Source organism: Phyllobates terribilis, unplaced genomic scaffold, assembly GCF_046119375.1.
Source record: "Phyllobates terribilis strain yellow unplaced genomic scaffold, ASM4611937v1 Scaffold_3__8_contigs__length_932513732, whole genome shotgun sequence".
Classification (NCBI taxonomy): Eukaryota; Metazoa; Chordata; class Amphibia; order Anura; family Dendrobatidae; genus Phyllobates; species Phyllobates terribilis.
Window position 1 is genome coordinate 502,309,482 of NW_027362763.1, and position 25,758 is coordinate 502,335,239.

Genomic DNA, 25,758 nt, shown 5'->3' on the forward strand with positions numbered 1-25,758 from the left:
AAACCTCATACTGTTAGCCACATCATTTTATCACAATTAAACTACCTGCAAACCAATTTTTTTTTAAAAAATATTGCCGAACCTAGCAAATTCGAATTGCAAAATGTTTGATCATCTAGTAATAGGTTTATGGTGCCGCTAACAAAATGTTTATATTAAAAGGTAATCCAGCAAAAAACAAGTACATAGCTATGCTGATGAAAAACCATAAACATTAGGGCTCATTGAATCTGATGATTAAAGAAATGTTTTGTCTAAAAAGGCCTAAAATTGGCCAGTTCTCAAGAAGTTAATAATTATACTAGTGGTATAACTGTATAGGTAATTGAATATCAATAAAAATGATATCTATCTCGAAGTAACCCATTTACTGAAAAGCAAGCTTGGAAATCAAATGTAAATTACAGCTTAATCTACTTGTGGCTTCAAAGCTCAATTTGGGGGCATGTGGATGCACTTTGAAAGCGCTTGATTTTATCTAAAGCACTTCGAGGCTAATGTGTTTGTTCCTTCAAAGTGTGATTTTTCAGTGAGGGCACATAATTTTTATTGTTGTCCTAGGACGTATATAGTCATACAACTATGTTTATTAGTAAAATCATTCCCTTTAAAATGCTTAAGTAGAGTAATTTAGTCTTTATTTGTTACTACATGTATACAATTTGCCTATTCCCATAAATATTATACAGTGTTGACATAAGACACATTTCACTTTCTGCTTGCCACTTGTTCAGAAAATGTAGATTTTGAGTGATAATGCAGTTTTATTCCTTTTTGAAAATGAGCTGCTAAGTAGTTTTCGCCTAACAGCTGATTTTTGGGGTGTTAGGTGTTGGAATCCCACCAATCTGATGATTTTGATATATATATTTTTTTCCCATTAGTTTCCTCTAGATAATGCATCTGTTTGCCAATAGCTTCATTAGTTTCTGGTGTCCTCTCGATTTTTGTTGGAATTTTTTTGGCATATTTTGACCTCATTACATTCAAATTAGTTCAATCAACTGAATAGAAAACTTAATGGGGCTAATGAATCTCTTACTTTTATTAGACTAACTCTTCATTAGACTAATGAGCAGAAAAGACTGCTGTATCAAAAAATTATGTAAAATAAATTGTGATTATTATTACCATTTAAATTCCAAAAAATAAATATATATATATATATATATATATATATATATATATATATATAAATCCATATATGTCTTAAAGAGAATCTGTTAGTAAGTTTGACACTTCCCAAACTGCTTAAATATTTATAAATTTCATTTTTATATGGTATACAGATAAGTTGGTAAAAGAGCATTCCCATCTCCAAGATCCTATCCCAATATGTAGTAGGCATAATAATAATAATATTACCAAATACCTCCAATTACAAATATAGTATAGTCTTTTTGATAAGCCATGTCGCTTACCCCATGTGCAGGGTATTGCAGTACCTTAGGTACCTATGGTGTCTACCACTCATATTGTGACAGTTGTTAGTGGTCATAACCATGGATATCAAAGTACTGCAATGCCCTGCACATGGGGTAAGCAACATGCCTTATCTAAAGAACTATATTACATTTCTAATTGGAGGTATTTGCTAATAGAATTATTAGTACACCTAATACATATTGGGATAGGATATTGGAGATGGAAATCCACCTTTAAGTGCATTGGGCAGGAGAATGCACTCCTGCATTAGCCCCTCCCTTTGTCTGTTGATTGATAGATCATTCACGTCTGTTTATTTGTTATTTACTACATTACTTTATTAAAAATCACTAAAAGAACCCATGAGTCTTCTGAGTGCCATATCTGTGGCTGAGGCCACTGAACCTACATCCCGGCATGGTCGTGTGTGACAATGGCCGTAACCTGGAGGCGGCTCTGAGGCGAGGTGAGATCACACACGTACCATGCCTGGCTCATGTGCTTAACCTCGTGGTTCAGCGGTTTCTTAAATCGTCCCCCGAGTTGCCAGATCTGGTTGTGAAAGTACGCCACCTGTCAGCTCATTTTCGCAACGCTCTCTGCAGAGAATTAAAGAGGAGGCATTGCAGCCAGAGTGTGATGAGATGGATCAAGAAGCCATAGCGGACGATTACACACAGCCCAGCCTCATCTCATCCCAACGTGCATTGGGGGACAATGAGGGAGAGGAGGAGGAGGAGGAAGAACAGGAGCTGCTATCATGCGCTGTAGACGGTAGTACCTGTACAAGTGTCATTCCGTCGGTTCAGCGTGGGTGGCCTGAGGACAAGGGGGAGGAGGAAGAGGAGGAGGAGGAGGAGAGCATGGTCAGTCGTCATCTTGGTGAGGACACGGAAATCTTGCCCGTTACCAGTCTGGCACGCATGGCTGACTTTATGTTACGCTGCCTTAACCGTGACCCTCGTGTTGTCAAAATGTTGGGTGACAGTCATTACTGGTTGGTGACACTTGTAGACCCCCGCTGCAAGGAGAACTTTCACTCTCTTATTCCTGAGGTGGAGAGGTCTACAAAAATGTGGCAATACCAGAAGGCCCTTGCTGCAGAACTCTTAAAAAAATTCCCATCTGAACACGCTAGCGGCAGAGGTCACAGTTCGTTGCCCAACCAAGTCGTACAGGCGAGAGAGATGCAACTCCAATCCAGCAGAGGCAGGGGAACACTGTCAACGTTCTGGGACAGTTTTCTGACACCCGCCCAGCTTACAGGTCCTGAGGCGCGGGGTACTCTCACAAGGAGTGGAAAGTTTCAAAAGATGGTGAGGGAGTACCTTGCCGATCGTTCCAGCGTCCTCCGTGATTCCTCTATGCCTTTTAATTATTGGGTATCCAAGCTGGACACTTGGAATGATCTCGCTCTGTATGCCTTGGAGGTCCTGGCCTGCCCTGCCGCTAGCGTGTTATCGGAGCGTGTTTTTAGTGCCGCTGGGGGAATTATAACTGATAAGCGCACTCGCCTGTCAACTGACAATGCTGACAAGCTGACCCTTATCAAAATGAACAAGGGCTGGATTGGGCCAGACTTCTCATCACCACCAAATGACAGCAGAGTAACATAAAGTCAAATCCACTGTGTTATTTCGGGAGGTGTATTCACATGCACCGCTTCACACCCACACATGGGTATACGCTTCCTCGTTTCGGCTGTTTAATATTCTTCTCCTTATCCTCAGCCTCCACCACCACTATACCACCAGGGTGCCAGCATTGCAAGTTCCTCCGTCCTAATTTTTGGCAGCTTTTGCTGGGAAAGCATAAGCTAATACCATGGGACACCCACTCCCCAATAATGGGACTTATGTTTGTAATATGCTGTACTGCATGGCTCTTGTAAGGGGCATTGCAAGTTGCTCCGTCCTAATTTTTGGCAGCTTTTGCTGGAAAAGCATAAGCAAATACTATGGGACACCCACTCCCCAATAATGGGACTTATGTTTGTAATATGCTGTACTGCATGTGACGCGCCCCCTGGGCCGTGTGTACACGTGTGTGGGATACCCGGTGCCGGGTCTCTGGCGTCTGTAGTCTCCGTGGCGGTGACCCGGTCCCGTGGCTCAAGCTGGTCAAACCAGTGGCAATCTTTCTTAGGTTTTGAGGTTAATTGTCCGACTGTGCCACTTGTGGATTGCGGTCAGGGAGTACCACCGCTGCGAGGCAGACCGCTGAGGCTGGTGTTGTGTGCACAGCATAAAATGGGATAACTCCCCACGGGAGGAGTATAGCCTCAGGGCAGTGAGTGTGGATGATGGGGGTGATGGTGCACGAGCGCAGCAGGAACGACTCAGAGTCTTTGCAGTGCAGTTCAGGGTCTTTACTGATGATTATAAGGTAGACCCTCCCGGGAGTACTGGCTAGCATAAGAGGCCTGGTCAGTCTGTGAGCAAGCAGGAGTTCCCCTGGCCAGGTGGAGTTGTAGGCCTCCCCGTCTGTCTGCACTCTTCCTGGCTACCTTGCTGTAAGCGGGTAGAAGTAGCCCACATCCCTGAGTGTACCGTGTAGTGCTCACCAGTATGGCTGGTGACTTGGGGCCTTCTGTTAGCCTCCGCTCCATGATGGCGGTGCTGGTCCCTTGCTTGTGACTGAGCCTCCGGGCTTCAATGGCCAGAGGACCTGAAATCCCCTGCCGGCTGGATTCTGCTGCTGGATATATAAGTCCTCACAGTTTCGGACTCCTGTGTCCGGTTCCTATTGTCTTCTGCCAGGGCGAGCTCTGCTCAGCTTCCAGCCCCTCGTCTTTAGCTCCTAGCTCCTACAGAGCTCCTTGCTGTTACTTTCCCTTGCTCTCACTCTGACTCTGACTGTTCTCTGTCTCACTCAACCCCACCCCAGATCCAATTTATAAAGGCAGAATTCTCCCCTCCCAGGACTGGGGCAGGAGGATGTTGCATGTTTAAGGGATCCTGACCAGGAAACCTCCCAGTTGCTCTCCGACGTAATCTCTATTACTGTGTTGACCAGACCCCAGGGGTGCCACACATGGCTCTTGTAAGGGGCATTGCAGTACCTCATAATTTTTGGAAAGCATTCCATTCACTGCTTAGGCAAACAGTGCACAGGAGACCCAGTTGCTATAAATGGAAAAAAAGGTTTAGTTAACGCCCTCTGACCTCCATGTCATTTCCAAGGGGCATTGGAGTGCCTCGAAATTTTTGGTTGGCATTGCACTCACTGCATGCCCTATAACTGTGTAGCCGAACCGCTCCTTTTGTTACAGAAACATATCCTACAAGACATATCTGGTTGACTGGCCTGATATTGATGTGATTGGTCCCTGTTCCTCCTGCTCTTTCTCCTTTGCCACTACCTCATCCATCATTTATCACCTGAAGCTTTGTTTTAACGGGAGTCATAGAACTTGGATAGTAGCAGGAAAACATCCAGCAATCCTCGGAGGAGGTAGGATATGCGCCAAAACGCTGACCTCCTCAGGCCTAGCCGCTACTACATACATGCGCTTGCATTACAACAAAACAAAGCAGATGCTAACTTCTATCATCCTCATCATGCTCCTCACCTTGGCACTCTCAACTCCCCTGATGGGGAAGCCAGGGCCCACCGGAGGAGTCTGATAGTCCGGTGGGCTCGGCCAATGCTGCCCTAAAGCAGGCCAGGCTAAGAAAAGTGTGGGAAAGGTTACCGGTTCATATAGGGGTGGCTGGGGACCGAGTATGGACACCCGGCCACCCCCTTGAGGCTGGGGAGCAAGCGGGGACACCCGGCCACCAGGCGGCTGGGGACTGAGTATGGATACCAGGCCGCCGACACAGCCATGGCGTGGTGGCCAGATTCCGCCTCCACATGCCTAAAAGGCCCAATTTAAAGTGCAATCAAGCAAGCAGTATGGTATTGCAGCCTGGGGGTGGGTGGGTGGCAGGCTGCATACTTGCGCTTGCATTGCAAGGAATGGGAGAGGTACAATTGAACACTGCCCCGGGACAAGGACTTGAATGGAGATAGTTGCAAGTCTGCAACGACAGGTGCAAGGTGGGAGGCATCTTCGCATGTACCATGAACAGGGGTTTGGCATGCACACACTACAGCGGAATAGGCTCTCCTTCCCACTAAATGCACTGGGGAGGGCACAGGTAATGTTTTGGTTTACACGCTTAATCTTATGTATAAGGCACACCAGGACAAATAGGGGCAGCTGGGGACTGAGTATGGATACCTCGCTGCCGAAGCAGCCATGAGGTAGTGGCCAGCTTCGGCCTCCTTTAAACTAAAAGGCCCCATTTCAAGTGCAAGCTAGCAGTATGAATTGCAGTCTGGGGGTGGGTGGGTGGCAGGCTGCATACTTGCGCTTGTATTGCAAGGAATGGGGGAGGTACAATTGAACACTGCCCTGGGACTAGAACTTGCATGGGCATAATTGCAAGTCTGCATCTTCTGATGCGGCAAGGATCACTTATGATGGGCACACTTTTAGACAGTGACCTGGGAGTCAGAGATGCTTCCAGGGGTCTTCCCCATGCTGTTCCCATGTCTTTTCAGCACTTTATGCATGTGTCACACAGCACATGGCCAGATAAGGTTGTAAAATGTTAAAATGACATTTCCCGGTGAATGCATTTGTCATAGTTGAAAGCAATACAAAAGTGCAAAAACGCATAAAAAATGCTACTTGTGAACATAGCCGAAGGTGTGGAGGATTATTTTTGTTTTTGGTCATTTATTTTAACTTATACACAAGTCTTTTCCCTGGAAAGGATGTTCCTTAACATATTTCACAGAAAAAAAGTTTCACTTTCGTTTTATTGTGAGCCTGTAAAAGTGGCTTAATACCTCTGACCACGTTGTTGACAGCAGTGACCTGGGGGTCAGAAATGCTTCCTGGGGCGATCCCCATGCTGTCCCCATGTCATTTGAGCACTGTCACTATCGTTTTGGGCACTTGTTAGGCTTTTAAAAGACTGCCGGGGGTGCCACCGCAAAAATGCTCGAGTCTCCCATAGACTAACATTGGGCTCGTTGCTCGAGTCGAGCACCCGAGTATCACGGCGAGCTCGGCCCGAGCTTCGAGCACCCGAACATTTTAGTGCTCGCTCAACACTATTTATATAGCATCAATATATACTTCAGATATCACATATCTTAAGTATAGAAGCACTCCCATCAAAAATGTTATACTCTTAATATATTTCTATCATTATATTATATATGGCACTGTGTACTTAAAATTGCTTATTTTGCCCTTCTACCCTAATAATTCTAGTCTTTTCCATTATCCCATGATTAAAAATTGACTAGCGCAGTCCTTCTAAGCTTTATGTAGAAATAGGAGGTCAATTTTCCATATATGAGTCATAAGTCACTGCAAAAGTACCTGGCAGGGGAGTAGGGAGTAGCTGGCTTAGGAGTTGAAGAATGGAATGATAAATGCAGAGAAAAGAGACTTCTTGTTTTAAACAGAGCAGAGAAAACAGAAGAATTAGCTGGGTAGAAAGGCGAATTGAGCAATTGTAAGTACACAGTGCTATATAATATGATGATTGAAATATATTAAGAGGATAAAAACTTTGAATGGAGTGCTTCTTTTTACAACAAAAACTATTTAAGTGTTCACAGCACTTTTTTTAAAAGCTTGGAATACACCATACATTTCAATATTTTAAACAAAAATTTTTTCAAGCATTTATGTTGGAAATTTTTATTTTGTCACATTTATAACCTGCATGTTTCTGTCTCTTTTTATGTCCTACATAGAGTATAGAAAAGTGCCAAAAAAAGCCATAGTGAGAGTATCGTTAACACATCTGATGTAAAAAAAACATGTAAAAAATGGCACAAAACAAAATGCATTGAACTTTATTTACTACTTTTTTTTTATTTTAACTACTTCAAAGTAAAATTTGGCAGCAAAAGCATTTTTGCCCAAGAATGAATGCACATAAAATCCCCCACAAAGAACTTTGTGTTTGATACCAAACTTAAACTTCCATATACATCGCAGAGTTACGGAGATACAATAGGGCCCTATAGCCACAAGCACTCAGCTGGACTGCTATTGAAAACATTTCAGGGGTGGACAACTTCTTTCAGCACAGTACTTTAGGACATCCGTAAGTGAGCAGGTCCAAATGTTAACTTTCTGTTATAATTTTTCTTTTTATCACAATGGTTTTTTTTCACTGTTATTCTTTAAAACTTTTTTCAATTATTTCAACATTTAAGTATTAAGAAAATTAATACATATTGTAGAGTAATCAAACTCTCTGTAAAATCATTTGTTAAGAAACAAATAATAGTCTTTGTAACTAGTGTTGAGCCACCCCCGTAGTGTTCGAGTTCGGTTCGGTTCGTCGAACACCCGTGTGTTCGCCGAACTGTTCGTCGAACTGTTCGTCGAACTGTTCGTCGAACACCGTTAAAACCAATGGCAGGCAAACAAAAACACATAGAAACACATAGAAAACACCTTCAAAGGTGTCCAAAAGCTGACAAACTGCTCAGAAGACACAACTAACACATGGAAAAGTGACAAGTACATATAGTCATGCGAAAAGAAAAGAGGTGGAGGAGTAAAAGGAGGGGGAGACACAGATATAGGCATGTCATGCCCTTCTAAAATCCAAAAAGTGAGAAGCCGAGACGGCCAGTCCGCTCCTGCCCGTGCCACCTCCGTGTCGCCGGGTTTGTGCCAGAGCCGCGGTGAACCCTGACGGCCAGCCCCCCTCTCCCAATACTGGTGCCTGTCCGCTGGTGGGTCGAGAGAGCCCCCCTGTGGTGGAGGCAGCTCTAAGCTTTTTAATTTAAATTGTCCCTCTAATTTGAATGAATACACTTTAAATCCATTTACAAGGATCTATTGGAGGGCAAGTCTCATGCCAGCAGCCGCGTAATTCCAGCTCCAGTAGCGTCCACTAAAGCTGCTGCAGTTAAAAAGCTTTTATAAGGATCGAGCTCGGCTGTCCACCGCAAGGCATCCTAGTGCCAGTCCCAGCCCCTATGCCTTGGGGTGCCTCCTGATGCTCTTCACTGAGTATCCCGTGGTCCCGAAGCATTTCCTTTGAAAAAATTAAGTGTCCAAACTACAGGTGGTGTTGCTTGCTTAACAGCCGGGATAATCCGCTGACTAGCAGACACTGCTACTAGGCACAAAGTATTTCCTGGGCTAGATGCAGTTAAAAATTTGTAAGTAGATACTCTCGTTGGATGCTGAGAAAGCATTCCATAGAGTCTCCTGGCACGCCATATATGATTCTCTTAAAAAGCTTGGGGTAGGGGTCTAGGGGACCCTTTTATAGCCAAAATCACGGCCCTGTATCACAATACGTCACCTAGGCTGAAGATAAATGGAACTGTAGCACCGAGGGCTCGGTTGCTACAGACGTATTGCACCTCACCCAGAGGTGTGATATCTCACTCTCAGATAAGGATGGAGTGTGGATCAGGACCCGACACCTGCATGCATTACACCACATTGCCGTGGAGCAGGGCGACCAATATGCCCCTGAGATGGGCACGACAGTCCCTGTCCCTGGCTGGAGTGGGGGGAGGGAACACTGAGGAAGGGGAACCCTGCAGTGCAGGAGCAGGGAGGAAGCAGTTCCTGGGTGCATTGAGAAGGGAGTATAAAAGGTGGGCACCATCTTAGTTCAGTGCAGAGAAGTCTGAGCAGAAGTGGCAGGGAGCAGGGGCTCTGCATGAGCTCTGCTCCGGAGGCGGGCCTAGTAACAGAGGCCCAGGCCTGCAAGAGGGAGAAGGAAGGAAGAGGAGCGGAGAAGGCTCCAGGAACGAGGAATGAAGGGATCCCAGGGGTGCGCACGGGCGAGTCGCCACCGCACGCCCGAATCCACCTGCGTGGAGGGGTCAGGCCAAAGGGGGAGACCGGTCCCCGAACTAGTGGAGGCAGGAAACGACCCTCAGCTAGAAACCGGAGGCTCTGACATTTTATGTGGCGCAGCCCCTTGCTCCACCCGCTAGGAAGGCACCACATAGGGTCAGGGAAACTGGCGCCAAGTTTACCAAGAGGAGGCCCGAGGCAGCCGGACAGAAGTGTTGGTAAGAAAGGCCAGACAAAGGACACACAAAGGGGGTCCTGTGAAGCGCTCCAAAGTTATCTGGGAGTTGTCTGAGCCCCTCACCTGGTGAGCACAGTACGACGTGGGCAGCCGTTACCTGCAGACGTGGTCTGGATAATAAGAACTGTGAGTAAAGGCCCTGAACTGCATCACTGACTCCGTGTCGTTACTGCTGCTGCCCTGCACCATCACCCCCATCCTCCGCATACACTGCCCTGAGGCTATACTCCTCCCGTGGGGAGTTATGCTACGCTCTGCTGCACCCACAACACCAGCCTTAGCGGTCTGCCCTGTAGCGGCGGTTCACTCTGACCGCAATCCACGGGTGGCCTAGTCGGATATTTAAACATCAAAACCACATAAATAGTTCCGCCACTGGTTTGACCGCCCTGAGCCACGGAACCGGATCGCCGCCACGAAGACTACAACCACCAGCATCCACCAAAAAGGGTCCGGCTCCGGGTGTCCCAAGGCCCAGGGGGTACGTCAGAACATTTTCATCACCTTTCACAATCACCAATGGGACAAGGCAGGGATGTCCTCTGTCCCCTCTCTTATACATCCTAGTGACGGAGCACCTGCTCTCATCAATTCGCCATAACCCCAATATTAGGTGGATTGAGGTGGGAGGCACCGAGTACAAGTGCTCTCTATTTGCTGATGATGTCCTAGTATATATCACTCAATCACATATATCCATCCCTGCTGTTATGGCTGAAATAGATCACTTTGTTACATGGTAAAATTTTAAAATCAATGCAGCGAAGTCTGAGGCCCTCGATGTCTCCCTCCCTAAATCCATATAGGATTCCATCCAGTCCAACTTTCCCTTTGCCTGGCCCTCACAGGGTATCAAATACTTAGGAATTCCTATTCATAGAGACCTCTCCCATCTATGTTATCTTCATTTTGGGCCCTTTATTGAACAATTCCATACAGACCACGGTTGGCAAGTTAGAACTGTAAGATTCACTACGTGAACCACTGGTGTTTTGTGGAAAAGCACATGTACACCGCGTTCCAAATTATTATGCAAAAAGTGTTTAGGAGTGATAAGGGAAGAATTTGTTTGTTTGTCAGTTAAACTCATTGATGGTGATGTGTGTCAGGGCTCTTTATATCACTGTAAGCAATTGCAGACACCTGTGCTAATTAGTTTGGCAGGTGTGTCCAATGAAAGGCAAGACTACTTAAGAAGGCTCTCTCACATTATTAAGCAGCCTACATTTTCTGCCAAAATGGGAAAGAAAAAGGATGTGTCGGCTGCTGAGAAGCAACAAATTGTGGAGTGTTTAGGTCAAGGCATGACTACAATCAACATTGTGCGATGATCAGGATGAAGTGTCTTGGCAATCAAGAAGTATGTAGCTGATTCACAGTACACACGTGTGCGTGCTGATAAGGGCAAATTGAGGACTCTTTCCTACAGGCAATTACGTCAGGTTGAAAGAGCAGCGGCAAAAAAGCCTTGTCATAGCAGCAGACAAGTTTTTGAAGCTGCTTGTGCCTCCAACGTCCCCCGAACAACAAGATGCAGGGTCCTTCAGAGGTTTGCCGCTGTGCATACGCCATCCTGTCGACCTCCTCTATCCACTTCACACAAGCAGAAACGGCTCCAGTGGGCCAAACATTACATGAAGACTGATTTCAAAACTGTTTTGTTCACGGATGAGTGCCGTGCAGCGCTCGATGGTCCAGATGAATGGAGTGGAGGATGGCTGGTTGATGGACACCCCACGCAAACACGGCTACAGCGCCAACAAGGAGGAGGTGGAGTAATGTTTTGGGCTGGAATCATGGGGAGAGAGATTGTCGGCCCCTTTAGGATCCCTGAAGGCGCTAAAGATGAACTCCATAATGTATGTGGATTTTCTCAAACAGCACTTCCTGCCATGGTTCAAGAAGAAGAACCGTGTATTTCACAGCAAGATCATTTTTCTGCATGATAATGCACCATCTCATGCTGCACATAAAACATCTGCATCTCTGGCTGATATGGGCATAAAAGGGGACAAACTTATGGTGTGACCCCCATGCTCCCCTGACCTCTACCCCATTCAGAACCTTTGGAGCATCATTAAAAGGAGTGTCTATGATGGCGGGAGGCAGTTCACATCTAAGCAACAGCTCTGGGAGGGTATTCTGTCCTCATGCAAAACAATTGAAGCAGAAACCATCCAAAACCTGACAAATTCAATGGACGAGAGAGTTCAGAAGCTCCTTTCGAACAAGGGGTCCTATGTGAAAATGTAACATCACCTAGAATAAAGTTTTGAGTTGAAAACTGTTTGATTTCAGTTTCTAACAACCTGCTAATGCTTATAATTTCAAAAATGACCATTTTTTTGGTCTTTATTAAAATGAAAAGGTTGATCGAAAAGTTTGGGGGATCTAAGAGTGTGGCAACCCAGTAGTCATGATTACTTCGAATTCTGACAATATGAGGGTCATGCTGCAGGTAGTGCAGCAAGAAGGCACTTATGTGTCTTGCGCATCTCGGAGCCCCAAAATTATTTTCCGGGCTAGATGCAGCTAAAAATTATTTTTAATTTTAAATCTGGTGAAGCTTATTATAGATGGCCTAATAGGATCAGTGCTGCACACTGCTACAAAGCCCAAATTATTTTCCAGTCAAGATACAGATAAACAGGATTAGTAATTTGAAAGCTTAAAACGGTTGGTAGGGTGATTTTAACCAATCATCAAGCTTTTACTCTCCCCAGGATGACACAGGGGTAGAAAAGTCATTTCGGATCCATGATTTGTTCATCTTTATGAACGTGAGTCTGTCTACATTATCAGTGGAGAGCCGCGTGCGCTTATCTGTCAGCACACCACCAGCAGCGCTGAACACACGTTCAGACAGAACGCTGGCTGCGGGGCATGACAAGATCTCCAAGGCGTAAGTGGCTAGCTCCGGCCATTTATCCAGATTGGAAGCCCAAAAAGAGCAAGGGTCCAGTGACACAGTCGTGGCTTCAATGTTTACTTGGAGATACTCCTGTACCATCGTCTCTAGGCGTTGACTATGTGTCAGACTTCTTGTCTCCTGTGGCCTTGCAAAGGATGGGCTAAAAAAGTGGTGAAATGATTCCGCAAAATTGATGTTACCAGCAGATACTGTGGTTCTGTTACGGTTTGAGTGCTGAACACTTGACGGTCCCACGGTTGGCAAGTTGGAACTGTGAGATTCACTACGTGCACCACTGGTATTTTGTGGAAAAGCACATGTAAGATTCTGCAACAGTCTCTGCTGATACTCCTGCATGCGTGCATCCCTTTCTATGGCAGGAATAATTTCTGCAAATTTACTTTTGTACTGGGGAACTAACAGTGTGGCAACCCAGTAGTCAGGATTATTTCTAATTCTCACAATTCGAGGGTCATGTTGCAGGTAGTGCAGCAAGAAGGCACTCATGTGTGTTGCACATCCAGGAGCACCAAGTCCCTGTTGTGTTGGTGGCGAGGTAACAATCATGCTTCCTTCCTCTGTCCTCTCCCCCCAACCTCGCACAACAGAAATGTGATCAAGGTCTCCCTCATCTGATGAGTCTTCCATCAGTTTGTCCTCCACTTCTTCCTGGGCTCCTGCACCTTCCTCACTAGTTTGGCTGCTACCATGCGCCCTGGTAAAATCATCTCCCCCACCCTCACATGCCTGCCGCCTTGGTGCTGCCGACCGTCTGGACCTTGCAGATGTTAGCCCTTCCGCATACAACTCCTCCTCCTCTACTTCCTCCACCTCCTCTTGTGCCACCACCTGACTCCGAATTCTGTTTAACATGTGCTCCAGCATGTAAATCACCGGAATAGTCATGCTGATAATGGCATCGTCGGCACTAAACATCTTCGTCGCAATTTCAAAACTGTGCAGAAGGGTGCATAGGTCCCTGATCTGAGACCACTCCTCCAGCGTGATTTGCCCCACCTCTGAATCTCGTTGGCCCAGGCTATACGTCAGAACGTATTGCACCAGGGCTTGTCGGTGCTGCCACAGTCGCTGCAACATGTGCAGAGTTGAATTCCACCGGGTAGGCACATCGCATTTTAGCCGGTGAAGTGGCAGGCTTCTGTAGAGATGTAAGTCGCTGAGCTGCGGGATGCGAACGGCGGAAGTGAGCACACAGCGACCGTGCCCTCTGCAGAAGGCCATCTAGTCTGGGATAGTGGGCTAAAAATTGCTGGACAACCAGGTTCAACACGTGAGCCATACAAGGCACGTGTGTGACATTGCCCCGGCGAAGGGCCGCACCCAGGTTTGCAGCATTGTCGCACACGGCCTTCCCTGGTTTCAGGTCCAGTGGAGACAACCATTCATGAAATTGGTTCTCCAGAGCTGACCACAACTCCTCAGCTGTGTGACTCACATTTCCCAGACATTTCAATGTAAAAACCGCCTGATGACGTTGAGCCCTACTGCCAGCATAGTAAGGAGGTGTGCAGGATCCCTTCTGCGCAGTTAGAAAGCTTGTGGCATGACCAGACAGGCTTTGGGTGCAGGTGGAAGACCGAGAGGAGGTTGAGGAGGCAGAAGCAGTGGAGGAACTTTGACATAAAGAGGATTGACGCACAACTCGTGGGGACGGCAAGACTTGGACAGCAGCCCCTTGTCCTGCTGTCACCATAGTTACCCAGTGCCCAGTCAGCGACATGTAACGCCCCTGTCCATGCCTACTCGTCCAAGTGTCTGTGGTGAAATGCACCCTGTCACACACAGAGTTTCTCAAAGAAGCGGTGATGTTGTGTGCGACATGCTGGTGGAGCGCAGGCACACCTTTCTTTGAGAAGTAGTGCCGACTGGGCATCTGGTACTGGGGCACTGCGACGGACATAAGGTCTCGAAAATCATCTGTGTCCACCAGGCGGAAAGGCAGCATTTCTGTAGCCAAGAGCTTGCAGATGGTGAAATTCAACCTCTTAGCTTTCTCATGGCTAGGAGGAAATGGTCTTTTACTTGTCCACATCTGAGGGACCGAGGGCTGGCTATTGTGCTTATACGGGGTTGATAAGGGTGTCCCTGGCAAACTGCCGGTCTGTGAGGAAGATGCAGGCGGACATGTTAGGTTGCCTTGATCCAAAGGTGGTGCTATCGATGTCGGACAGCGCTCAAGACCAGCTGGTGTTACCACCTCCAAAGAAAATGATGACCTGCCAATCACGCTGGCTGTTGCGGGTAAAGAGGTGGCAGGTCTGCGCCCCAAAACAGGTGTGACTGCTGTCCCCCCAGTCACAGAGGATGAAGAGGCCGCGGATGCACAAGATATGGCAGACGGTGGTTGGCCCGGCCGGCTAGGCCGCATTGTAGCACACTGAGCTTCCCACTGCAACATATGCTTCATGTCCATGTGCCGGTTCATGCATGAAGTACTCAAACTATGTATTTTTTGGCCTCTACTTAGCTTTTGCTGACAAATGTTACAGATAACACGAGTTGGGTCATCTTTATCGATCTGAAAAACTGCCCAGGCTATGCAAGGCTTAGCACCCATGCGACCTGAAGAGCCACCACGACTTGTGGTGAGAGGCAGAGTTGTGTTTGAGGATGCAGTTGTTGACGTGCTTCCAGTACTACGTCTCTGTCCAGGAAGGCGCAACCTGACCTCGTCGTCACTAGCATCTTCCTCCACCTCCTCTGCTGACCTCATCTCTTGGCTGACTGTGGGTTGACAGTAAGTGGGATCTCCGACCTCATCATCATCACCCTGTGCGTTATCACACCCGTCGTCCTCAGAGCCAACCTGTTCCTGCCCTGACAAAAAACTAAAGTTGTCGCTCCAATCAGGTATTTGAGTCTTATCATCGTCTTCCTCATTGTCTCCACCAACAGGAGTTACAGTTTGGGAATGAGGGTCTACATTATGGTCAGAACCTTCTGCGTCTGGTCCTGGATCCGACTCATAAAGATTCTGGGCATCAGTGCAGATCATTTCCTCGTCTGGATTCACAGAAGCGCTGGAGTCGACCTCTGATTCCCAGGCTATAGTATGAGTAAACAGCTCTGCAGACTCAACCATCTGTTCTATCTCATACTCAGACGGGCAGCTGGAGATTTGGGAGCTGTGAGGAAGCAAGTGCGATTTGGGTGACACCTTTGAGGACTGGAGTATTTGTGATGTTGAAGTTGATGTGGAGGAGAGCCCACTTAAAGGAGCACTTGATATCCGTTGAAGCACCTGCTGTTTTTGTGCCTCATCTGGAATTTGTAGCGATTGGCGTGGCCGTAAGAAAGGGTCTTTCTTCTGCACCTACCCCACGGACACAACCTTTTTTCCCCTTCCCAACACGCCTATTCCCCTTTCCACCAGCAGCAGGCCTTTTTCCACTCATTTTGGTGGTTAACTAATTCACAACTCTGGAGTTGTTTGCACAAAAAAACAATGGATGGTAACCGAGCAGAGCTGAGTGGCCAAACTGTGGTATTAGGCCAAAACTATTGGCTGGGTTAGATGCAGAAAAAAAATATTTTTAATTTGCAACCTGATGGAGGTCAGCAGAGATGGACTAATAGACCAAGTCCCACACACTGCTAGAAGCCCAAATATTTTTTCAGAGCTAGATGCAGAAAAAAATTATTTTTAATTTGCAACCTGATGGAGGTCAGTATAGATGGACTAATAGACCAAGTCCCACACACCGCTAGAAGCCCAAATATTTTTTCAGAGCTAGATGCAGAAAAAAATTATATTCAATTTGCAACCTGCTGGAGGTCAGTATAGAAGGACTAATAGAACAAGTCCCACACACTGCTAGAAGCCCAAATATTTTTTCAGAGCTAAATGAAGAAAAAAATTATTTTTAATTTGCAACCTGATGGAGGTCAGTATAGATGGACTAATAGACCAAGTCCCACACACTGCTAGAAGCCCAAATATTTTTTCAGAGCTAGATGCAGAAAAAAATTATTTTTAATTTGCAACCTGATGGAGGTCAGTATAGATGGACTAATAGACCAAGTCCCACACACCGCTAGAAGCCCAAATATTTTTTCAGAGCTAGATGCAGAAAATTTTTTTATTCAATTTGCAACCTGATGGAGGTCAGTATAGATGGACTAATAGACCAAGTCCAACACACTGCTAGAAGCCCAAATATTTTTTCAGAGCTAGATGCAGAAAAAAATTATTTTTAATTTGCAACCTGATGGAGGTCAGTATAGATGGACTAATAGACCAAGTCCCACACACTGCTAGAAGCCCAAATATTTTTTCAGAGCTAGATGCAGAAAAAAATTATTTTTAATTTGCAACCTGATGGAGGTCAGTATAGATGGACTAATAGACCAAGTCCCACACACCGCTAGAAGCCCAAATATTTTTTCAGAGCTAGATGCAGAAAAAAATTATATTCAATTTGCAACCTGCTGGAGGTCAGTATAGAAGGACTAATAGAACAAGTCCCACACACTGCTAGAAGCCCAAATATTTTTTCAGAGCTAAATGAAGAAAAAAATTATTTTTAATTTGCAACCTGATGGAGGTCAGTATAGATGGACTAATAGACCAAGTCCCACACACTGCTAGAAGCCCAAATATTTTTTCAGAGCTAGATGCAGAAAAAAATTATTTTTAATTTGCAACCTGATGGAGGTCAGTATAGATGGACTAATAGACCAAGTCCCACACACCGCTAGAAGCCCAAATATTTTTTCAGAGCTAGATGCAGAAAATTTTTTTATTCAATTTGCAACCTGATGGAGGTCAGTATAGATGGACTAATAGACCAAGTCCCACACACTGCTAGAAGCCCACATATTTTTTCAGAGCTAGATGCAGAAAAAAATTATTTTTAATTTGCAACCTGATGGAGGTCAGTATAGATGGACTAATAGACCAAGTCCCACACACAGCTAGAAGCCCAAATATTTTTTCAGAGCTAGATGCAGAAAAAAATTATTTTTAATTTGCAACCTGATGGAGGTCAGTATAGATGGACTAATAGACCAAGTCCCACACACTGCTAGAAGCCCAAATATTTTTTCAGAGCTATATGCAGAAAAAAATTAGTTTTAATTTGCAACCTGATGGAGGTCAGTATAGATGGACTAATAGACCAAGTCCCACACACTGCTAGAAGCCCAAATATTTTTTCAGAGCTAGATGCAGAAAAAAATTATTTTTAATTTGCAACCTGATGGAGGTCAGTATAGATGAACTAATAGACCAAGTCCCACACACCGCTAGAAGCCCAAATATTTTTTCAGAGCTAGATGCAGAAAATTTTTTTATACAATTTGCAACCTGATGGAGGTCAGTATAGATGGACTAATAGACCAAGTCCCACACACTGCTAGAAGCCCAAATATTTTTTCAGAGCTAGATGCAGAAAAAAATTATTTTTAATTTGCAACCTGATGGAGGTCAGTATAGATGGACTAATAGACCAAGTCCCACACACAGCTAGAAGCCCAAATATTTTTTCAGAGCTAGATGCAGAAAAAAATTATTTTTAATTTGCAACCTGATGGAGGTCAGTATAGATGGACTAATAGACCAAGTCCCACACACCGCTAGAAGCCCAAATATTTTTTCAGAGCTAGATGCAGAAAAAAATTATATTCAATTTGCAACCTGCTGGAGGTCAGTATAGAAGGACTAATAGAACAAGTCCCACACACTGCTAGAAGCCCAAATAATTTTTCAGAGCTAAATGAAGAAAAAAATTATTTTTAATTTGCAACCTGATGGAGGTCAGTATAGATGGACTAATAGACCAAGTCTCACACACTGCTAGAAGCCCAAATATTTTTTCAGAGCTAGATGCAGAAAAAAATTATATTCAGTTTGCAACCTGATGGAGGTCAGTATAGATGGACTAATAGAATGATGCTATGCCCAAAAGATTTTACTTCACTAGGTGCAGTAAAAAAATTGGTATTCTATACACAGGTGGTATATCTTGCAACACAGATAGGCTACTCCACTGACTAACACACTCTGCAATAGGCCAAAAAAGATTAGCTTTGCTAGATTCAGCCAAATGCTGTGAAAAAAACTTGCACAGCACTGGCACAGACCTGCCTGGCAAAAACTGATAGGAACTGATGTAACCTAGTCCTGAAAAGGACTCCAATTACAATTAGTCTTTACTCCCACAATCTATCTATTTAAGAGCACAGACCTGCTTGATAAAAGTCGTAGGAAATGCTATAACCTAGTCCTTAAAAGGACTGCAATCACAACTATTCCCTACTCCCAAGCTATCTGTATATTTGTGCGAAAATTGGCTTGAAATTAACAAGGTATAGCGCACACAGCAACAGCGGTGCCGTCTAACACGCAGCTGCAGCAGTGAGAAAATGGTGGCGACGGGGAAAATGGCTTGGTCTTATAGGGCAAGGACATGTGACATACACTGCCAATCACACATGCCCTTGCTTGTGTGAAAAAAAGCACTTCGCTCCGTGTGTGCGCTGCTGATAGGCTGACAGATTGCACCTCCCCACTGCAAATGCGGGAAAGAGAAAAAAAAATGGAGATCTTCATTGTTCCTGCAGAGATCCATCCCCTGCCCCTCCCCCCGCCCCGCTGTACACTCAAACTGCGTATTAACATTAATTTTCATCATTACTGAGAAAAAATCCAGTTATGATTTTGGTGCACGAACAGTTATCGAACATAACCTCGAACAGCCGAATTTTTCTCAAATTGTTCGTGTTCGCCGACCGGCTCGAACACCGCCCAAAACAGCTCGAATTTGAGATTGGCGAACAGTTCGAGTAGAACAACGCTCATCTCTATTTGTAACTAAAACCAAATACTTAAGCAATACTACAGAAAACAATAAAGTACAATACCTTTTTTAGAGGGCAGTGAAGGTGCCGCTGCTTTTGTAGGGGAAATTGCAGGAGTCATTGGCTGCTTACCAGCTGTGAAGGAGAAAGAAATATAATAAATTACAGCAAAACTTCTTAAGGTTTTGGTATTTGTTTCTGTTTTCTTAATGTTGAATATCTGAGAAAATATTTAGGTACAGAGGTCGTATCCCCAATTACCTAACATTTCCCATTGAAACGCTAAATAATGGCATTCACTTCTGTGGAATTTCCAAACAGAGATGAGCACACATCTTATGGACATTTCATTCTTGCAAATGTAAAGTATTGAATATTAATAATAATAAAAACTTTTTTTAAGCCAAGCCAATATGTCTGCAAACCACAGTATAAGTTTCAGAAGATTTTGAAAGTTGTATTATTTGTCATATTATATCAGATGATGATGATTTTTCAGAAAGTCAGGTTTACTTTTTATTCTTTTCTATACTTGGAATAATGCGGCTACATTGACAGCCATCAAGAAGAGTATTCATATAAATAATGTATTACTGCTTTAAAGATGCCGCAGTCAAACTCTAAGCACATACAACCTGCAGGATGAAGGATTTCATGCATTACTCTAAAACACATTATTCGCTTGTTATTTGCAAGTTTGAGAAAATATTTAGAAATGTAAACCTGGTTTAGTCATGTAGCACTCTGTAAATAAAAGTAAAGCATATTTTTTGATGAATAGAGTCTTGGAGGCAAATAAAATTATTAGCTTTCTGATTTTGCCAGATATTTTTTTTACATTTTGTAATAGAGAAAATGGATGTATTGATATATCAATCATTTGTAAGTATGTTCACTTATCTAGTACTCTAGGTTATTACCATGGGTAATATAAAGTGGCCTGTTAGAGCTATGGTTGGCATCCAAGGCACATATCCCACAAGCCAGCCCTCAGCTGCAACCCTTCTTTTATGTGCCTTTTTGGCATTTAAATTAACTGAAATTGCCAAATGGAGATCTATCATGAGTAGAGTTTTGATGAAGGCTGTGCTGCTTTTATTTTACCCAAATTTATCATCAACATGTTTCTCAATGTTTAATAAATTTGGCATATATAAAAAAAAATCTAGAGATGTTTCTCATAATTAAAAACTAGAATTACTACTGTTTCTGAAACTTTTTAAAAAGCCATAGTTCATCTGGTAAACACTGACTTTCCTGGTTAACGAACCCACTTACCCATCCAGTTCAAAAATGGTGAAAGCAGCATAAAAAATTAAAAAATACCCCATATTTAGGCAAACAAAAGACTTTTTTACAACATAAAACTTTCTCTTAGTTGTGGACATGTTCTTTACAATATATATATATATATATATATATATATATATATACACACACATATATATATACAGTATATATACACACAGTATGCAACATATATTTTGCTTGTGTTCCTCTTTGACTAAGGGCACAACAATGTTAAAACATGGAAAGAAGGGAGACAGCAAATGTATTTTTTAACTTCTGTAGTTTTATCTCTTCGCGCATTCTTTCAATATCACACAATAACAATGATTCAGCTTTGAAGGACTATTGCAGAGGCTAAAGACTTGGAAAGCTCAAACATACATGTTAGAAGTTTGAATGGTTTTAAATGGCCAGAATGCAAGTTATTAAAGGGAACCTGTCACATCCTTTATTGCTATTAAACTGCCCCCAATGTCTTGTTAGTGATGCACATTGCATCGCTAACATGTTAATCTCAAGCGCTAACTCTTCAGTCATGGTCAATCAACTGTGTTTTGAAATTCTCCACACCCATCCCATTATCATTCCTTCCAGTCACTGCTCCCTACGTCACTGCAATCTCCCAGCAGATATTGCCCTTGCGCAATGACACTCAGCTTTCCGGGCATGTGCAATGAATCTGGGTGTACATCCCAGCTTTATATCCAATGTGTGCATGCTCCGGAAATGCTGAGCGTCAGTGGCCACATGACAGTTTGTGAGCGCGCATGCGATGTGCTCCTGTTTTCCTGCTCACCGCGCTGACGCTCAGTGGCTCAGGAGCATGCACACCATGAAGCTGGGATCTACACCCAGATTCAGTGCGCATGCCCGGAAAGCTCAGCGTCATTGCCCAAGCTAAGTATCTCCTGGGAGATTGCGGTGACGTAGGGAGCAGTGACTGGAAGGAATGCTAATGCGACGGGTGAGGAGAATTTCAAAACTCAGTTGATTGACCGTGACTGAAAAGTTAGAGCTGCCTGTGCCGACCCCATGACTGAATCCGGAGGTATCTGGGGCACTCATCAAAGTGTAAAAAGAGATTTTTGCGCTAAATACGCTGATGTATTGCTTGAGATAAACACGTTAGTGATGCAATGTGCATCACTAACAAGACACTGGGGGCAGTTTAATAGCAATAAAGGATGTGACAGGTTCCCTTTAACTATTACTTGATCTCTAATATTTTAGTTTTTTTCTGTTCTCCACTACACAAAGGTTTCAAGAACTAGAACGAGGTATTCTAGTGATCTACTAAACTTGGTTTAGAGCAGATCCAAAATTTTTCTACACTGGGGTAGAAATATTTTCACTTTTTCATCTATCCACCATATTATTTTTGCTTGCCGTTGCTATAATAAGTATATAAAAATACAAAACAACATTTGCAGTTTTCTTCCTGCAAAATTTTATACAATCAGTCATATCAGTTATAAGCAGCTATCCTCCAAGCTTTTTGGCCAATGCTGTTTCTTGTAGTGTAATAGGGGTCACCGGACTTAATTACTTTAATAGATGAGGGATCCAAGAGGTGGGTCCTGTGTCTATTAAGTATGTCTATGAGTCATTAAAGGCATAGCCTTTGAATTCTACATTGTAATACCTCCTAATTAACCCTTAATGCAGTTTTCACTGTAGTTTCTGATGCCTTTTTTATTGCAAATCCAAAAGTGTATCTGCAAGTAAAAAAATATATAAAGAAATGATCCTTGCAAGTAACATCTTGCTTTGGTTTCTGGGAATCCTGGGAGTTGTAGTGATATACCTGCTAGATAATCAAGTACTATCTTTTCCTTTCCCATAAAGATGTCTAAAGTAGTATTTTCTTTTCAAATGAGATTTAATATCTCTCAACAGACCTCAGTGTCACCTGAAGAGTTAAAGCCACCACTATACCATGCTATTTATGAGCTGTATATTCACAGGTCTAAAAATCATTCAGGGTTTATTTAACCAACATTACAGCTGTATAGCATTTCCAATTCACTTTTTCTAACCTTGTGCTGGGAATTCTCATCTAGAAAATCATATTTCATGTCACATACAGAGGTCTGTTTTCTCATTTATACCCACCCATGCAGATAAATTCATCCTTGGCCAAGCCAGATTATTAGTTGTTCTGCTGTCTACCCAGCAGCAGTAAAGTCAGGAGCCCTGCGATAATAAACGTTTCTCGCTTCTTTCCTGCGCTAAGGCGTGAAAGAACAGAAAAACCTATACATCTTACAATCTTTGATTCTTTTGCTCACAAGTAGAAACCTTTAGCTGAAAACTCCACAGACATAAATTGTATTTTCTATATAAAGCTAATTGTTTCTCTAGAAACATGGGTAAAATGCATTCCTAAAAAGACTATAGACGATGATTATATTTCTATTTGCTTTGAAAATCTCGCTGCCAAATGTCTCATTACTGTGTGAATTAAGCAAAGACAATAAAAGCATATTGAATCTTCTAAACATTAATAGTCAATACATCCTTAACATCTTCATATTGGTTCATTTCCTATTAAGAAGCAAATATATAGCACAATAATTATGTGCAGGAGCAATATGAAACTAACATTCTTTTCCCATAATATAGTGTAATGAGATTGCAGCTACTGATTCTAAGAAGAAGTAACCCAATTCGAGAGTTGTAAATGTTAAACTTGAGAAATGAAAAATAATAATATTTCTCTGCAGCATTTAAATCTGGAAGTTATTCCTGTAACTTCCTAATAAATGGCCATCATCAATAGGTTCATTCATTCAGAAATACAAAATAAGACTTCAAAGAGAATTCGTCATTTATGTCCTGACAGTAGCATCTTCTTGAAGATAGGAGGATTTAGATTTACTGCTATAACCCAGGAGGCATATTTTCATCCAATACTACTAAACATTACAAGTAGCAATGGAATTGAGGCAAACAAATAAAATCTATGTGTCCTAAATTAGGTTAGTGGATCGATAGCAAATGGATATGGCAAGTCTTTCTCCCAGTGACATTCACTAGAACTAAAGAAATATGGCTGTAGAATGTACAGGCATAATCCTTATTCTAGGAGTCTCTTCCAATAAAATTGTTGCACTTTTACTGACATTTTTTACTAAAATGTTGATCACGTTTTCACCCTAAATTTCATTTTTTACTACTTCATAAGGATTTTTAGGGTTGTATTCTAAGAAGTCAGAAATCCTAAAATATTTAATTTATTTTTAAGTTTGACATAGCCAAAGAAACCATGTAAAAATTTGTAGAAAATATCAGGTTGAACCTCTTAAATAAGAAAAACGTTACAATTACAACATAACATTTCTGTAAATGTTAATGCTATGAACCAGTCTCATCTTCAAAGTCAGACTCAGCCTTTTAATGCTGACTCTGACACACCTCTAGATCTAAGTATTGAGATTCTAATGTGTTCAGTTACTGCTTCTTTATAGTTTTCCACCAGCCAGTTTCTTCTGTTGAGCTCATCTCCTCAGACTCCTGTGATTTCTAGAAATTGCACCTACTGCTTCAAAAGACCTGCTGGTAATCCATTGTTTGCTTTAAGCATTATGCACTATTGATAGTCTGTTCAGATTGCAATCTGCTGTAGATTTTTCAGCTTGCATCTACTGCTTCTGAGACATGTTCTAAACTAATCATTTGCTATAAGCAATATAAACAGTTTCTAAAGATTGTTTGCATTATGCTAAAATCTTCTACGGATTCTAGAACTTGCATCTACTGTCTCAGACCTTGGTTAACCCATCATATGCTGTAAGCATCATAGCGATAGAAACTGGAATTAGAGTATGTTCACATTATGTTACAATTTGCTGTGGATTTTACTAATTTCATATAAGTTCTGCTTCAGACCAGCAGTTTTCTTCTTCATCTACCCAACGGTTCTGCGGCTTTTGGTGGTCCTGCCTTGCTTGTTCAATGGCCATGCAAACAAGCCTTTTGTTAACGTCCTTACTGCTCCATGTGCCTTCCAGCCTGCTGTGCCAAATCTCTGAGTCTGTGTCCACCTTTATGTGTGGCTTTGTGAACCAGATGAGCCCATAAAAGGCATAAGTATTATTATTATTTATTAATAAAGCGCCATTTATTCCATGGCGCTTTACATGTGAAAGGGGTACAGTACAGACCAAAAGTTTGGACACACCTTCTCATTTAAAGATTTTTCTGCATTTTCTTGACTATGAAAATTGTACATTGACACTGAAGACATCAAAACTATGAATTAACACATGTGGAATTATATACTTAACAAAAAAGTGTGAAACAACTGAAAATATGTCTTATATTCTAGGTTCTTCAAAGTAGCCACCTTTTGCTATGATGACTGCTTTGCATACTCTTGGCATTCTCTTGATGAGCTTCAAGAGGTAGTCACCGGAAATGGTTTTCACTTCACAGGTGTGCCCTGTCAGGTTTAATAAGTGGGATTTCTTGCCTTATAAATGGGGTTGGGACCATCAGTTGTGTTGTGCAGAAGTCTGGTGGATACACAGCTGATAGTCCTACTGAACAGACTGTTAGAATTTGTATTATGGCAAGAAAAAAGCAGCTAAGTAAAGAAAAACGAGTGGCCATCATTACTTTAAGAAATGAAGGTCAGTCAGTGCAAAAAATTGGGCAAACTTTGAAAGTGTCCCCAAGTGCAGTTGCAAAAACCATCAAGCGCTACAAAGAAACTGGCTCACATGAGGACCGCCCCAGGAAAGGAAGACCAAGAGTCACCTCTGCTAGGAAACCACTGCTAAGGACAGGCAACAAGCAAAAGAGACTTGTTTGGGCTAAAAAACACAAGGAATTTACATTAGACCTGTGGAAATCTGTGCTTTGGCCTGATGAGTCCAAATTTGGGATCTTTGGTTCCAACCACCGTGTCTTTGTGCGACACAGAAAAGGTGAACGGATGGACTCTACATGCCTGGTTCCCACCGTGAAGCATGGAGGAGGAGGTGTGATGGTGTGGGGGTGCTTTGCTGGTGACACTGTTGGGGATTTATTCAAAATTGAAGGCATACTGAACCAGCATGGCTACCACAGCGTCTTGCAGCGGCATGCTATTCCATCCGGTTTGCGTTTAGTTGGACCATCAATTATTTTTCAGCAGAACAATGACCCCAAACACACCTCCAGGCTGTGTAAGGGCTATTTGACCAAAAAGGAGAGTGATGGGGTGCTACGCCAGATGACCTGGCCTCCACTGTC

The 25,758-nt window shown here is 43.2% G+C and overlaps 1 protein-coding gene across 50 annotated transcripts in view; it reads right to left on the reverse strand.

Moving 5' to 3' along the window:
* TRDN (triadin) overlaps positions 1 to 25,758 on the reverse strand; it is a 1,346,604-nt gene that overhangs the window by 916,424 nt on the left and 404,422 nt on the right. For all 50 annotated transcript variants that reach the window (XM_073675989.1, XM_073675970.1, XM_073675994.1 and 47 more), the window contains one exon: positions 19,297 to 19,368. In XM_073675989.1, coding sequence (XP_073532090.1) covers positions 19,297 to 19,368 — 72 coding nt within the window. The remainder of the gene's footprint in view (positions 1 to 19,296; positions 19,369 to 25,758) is intronic.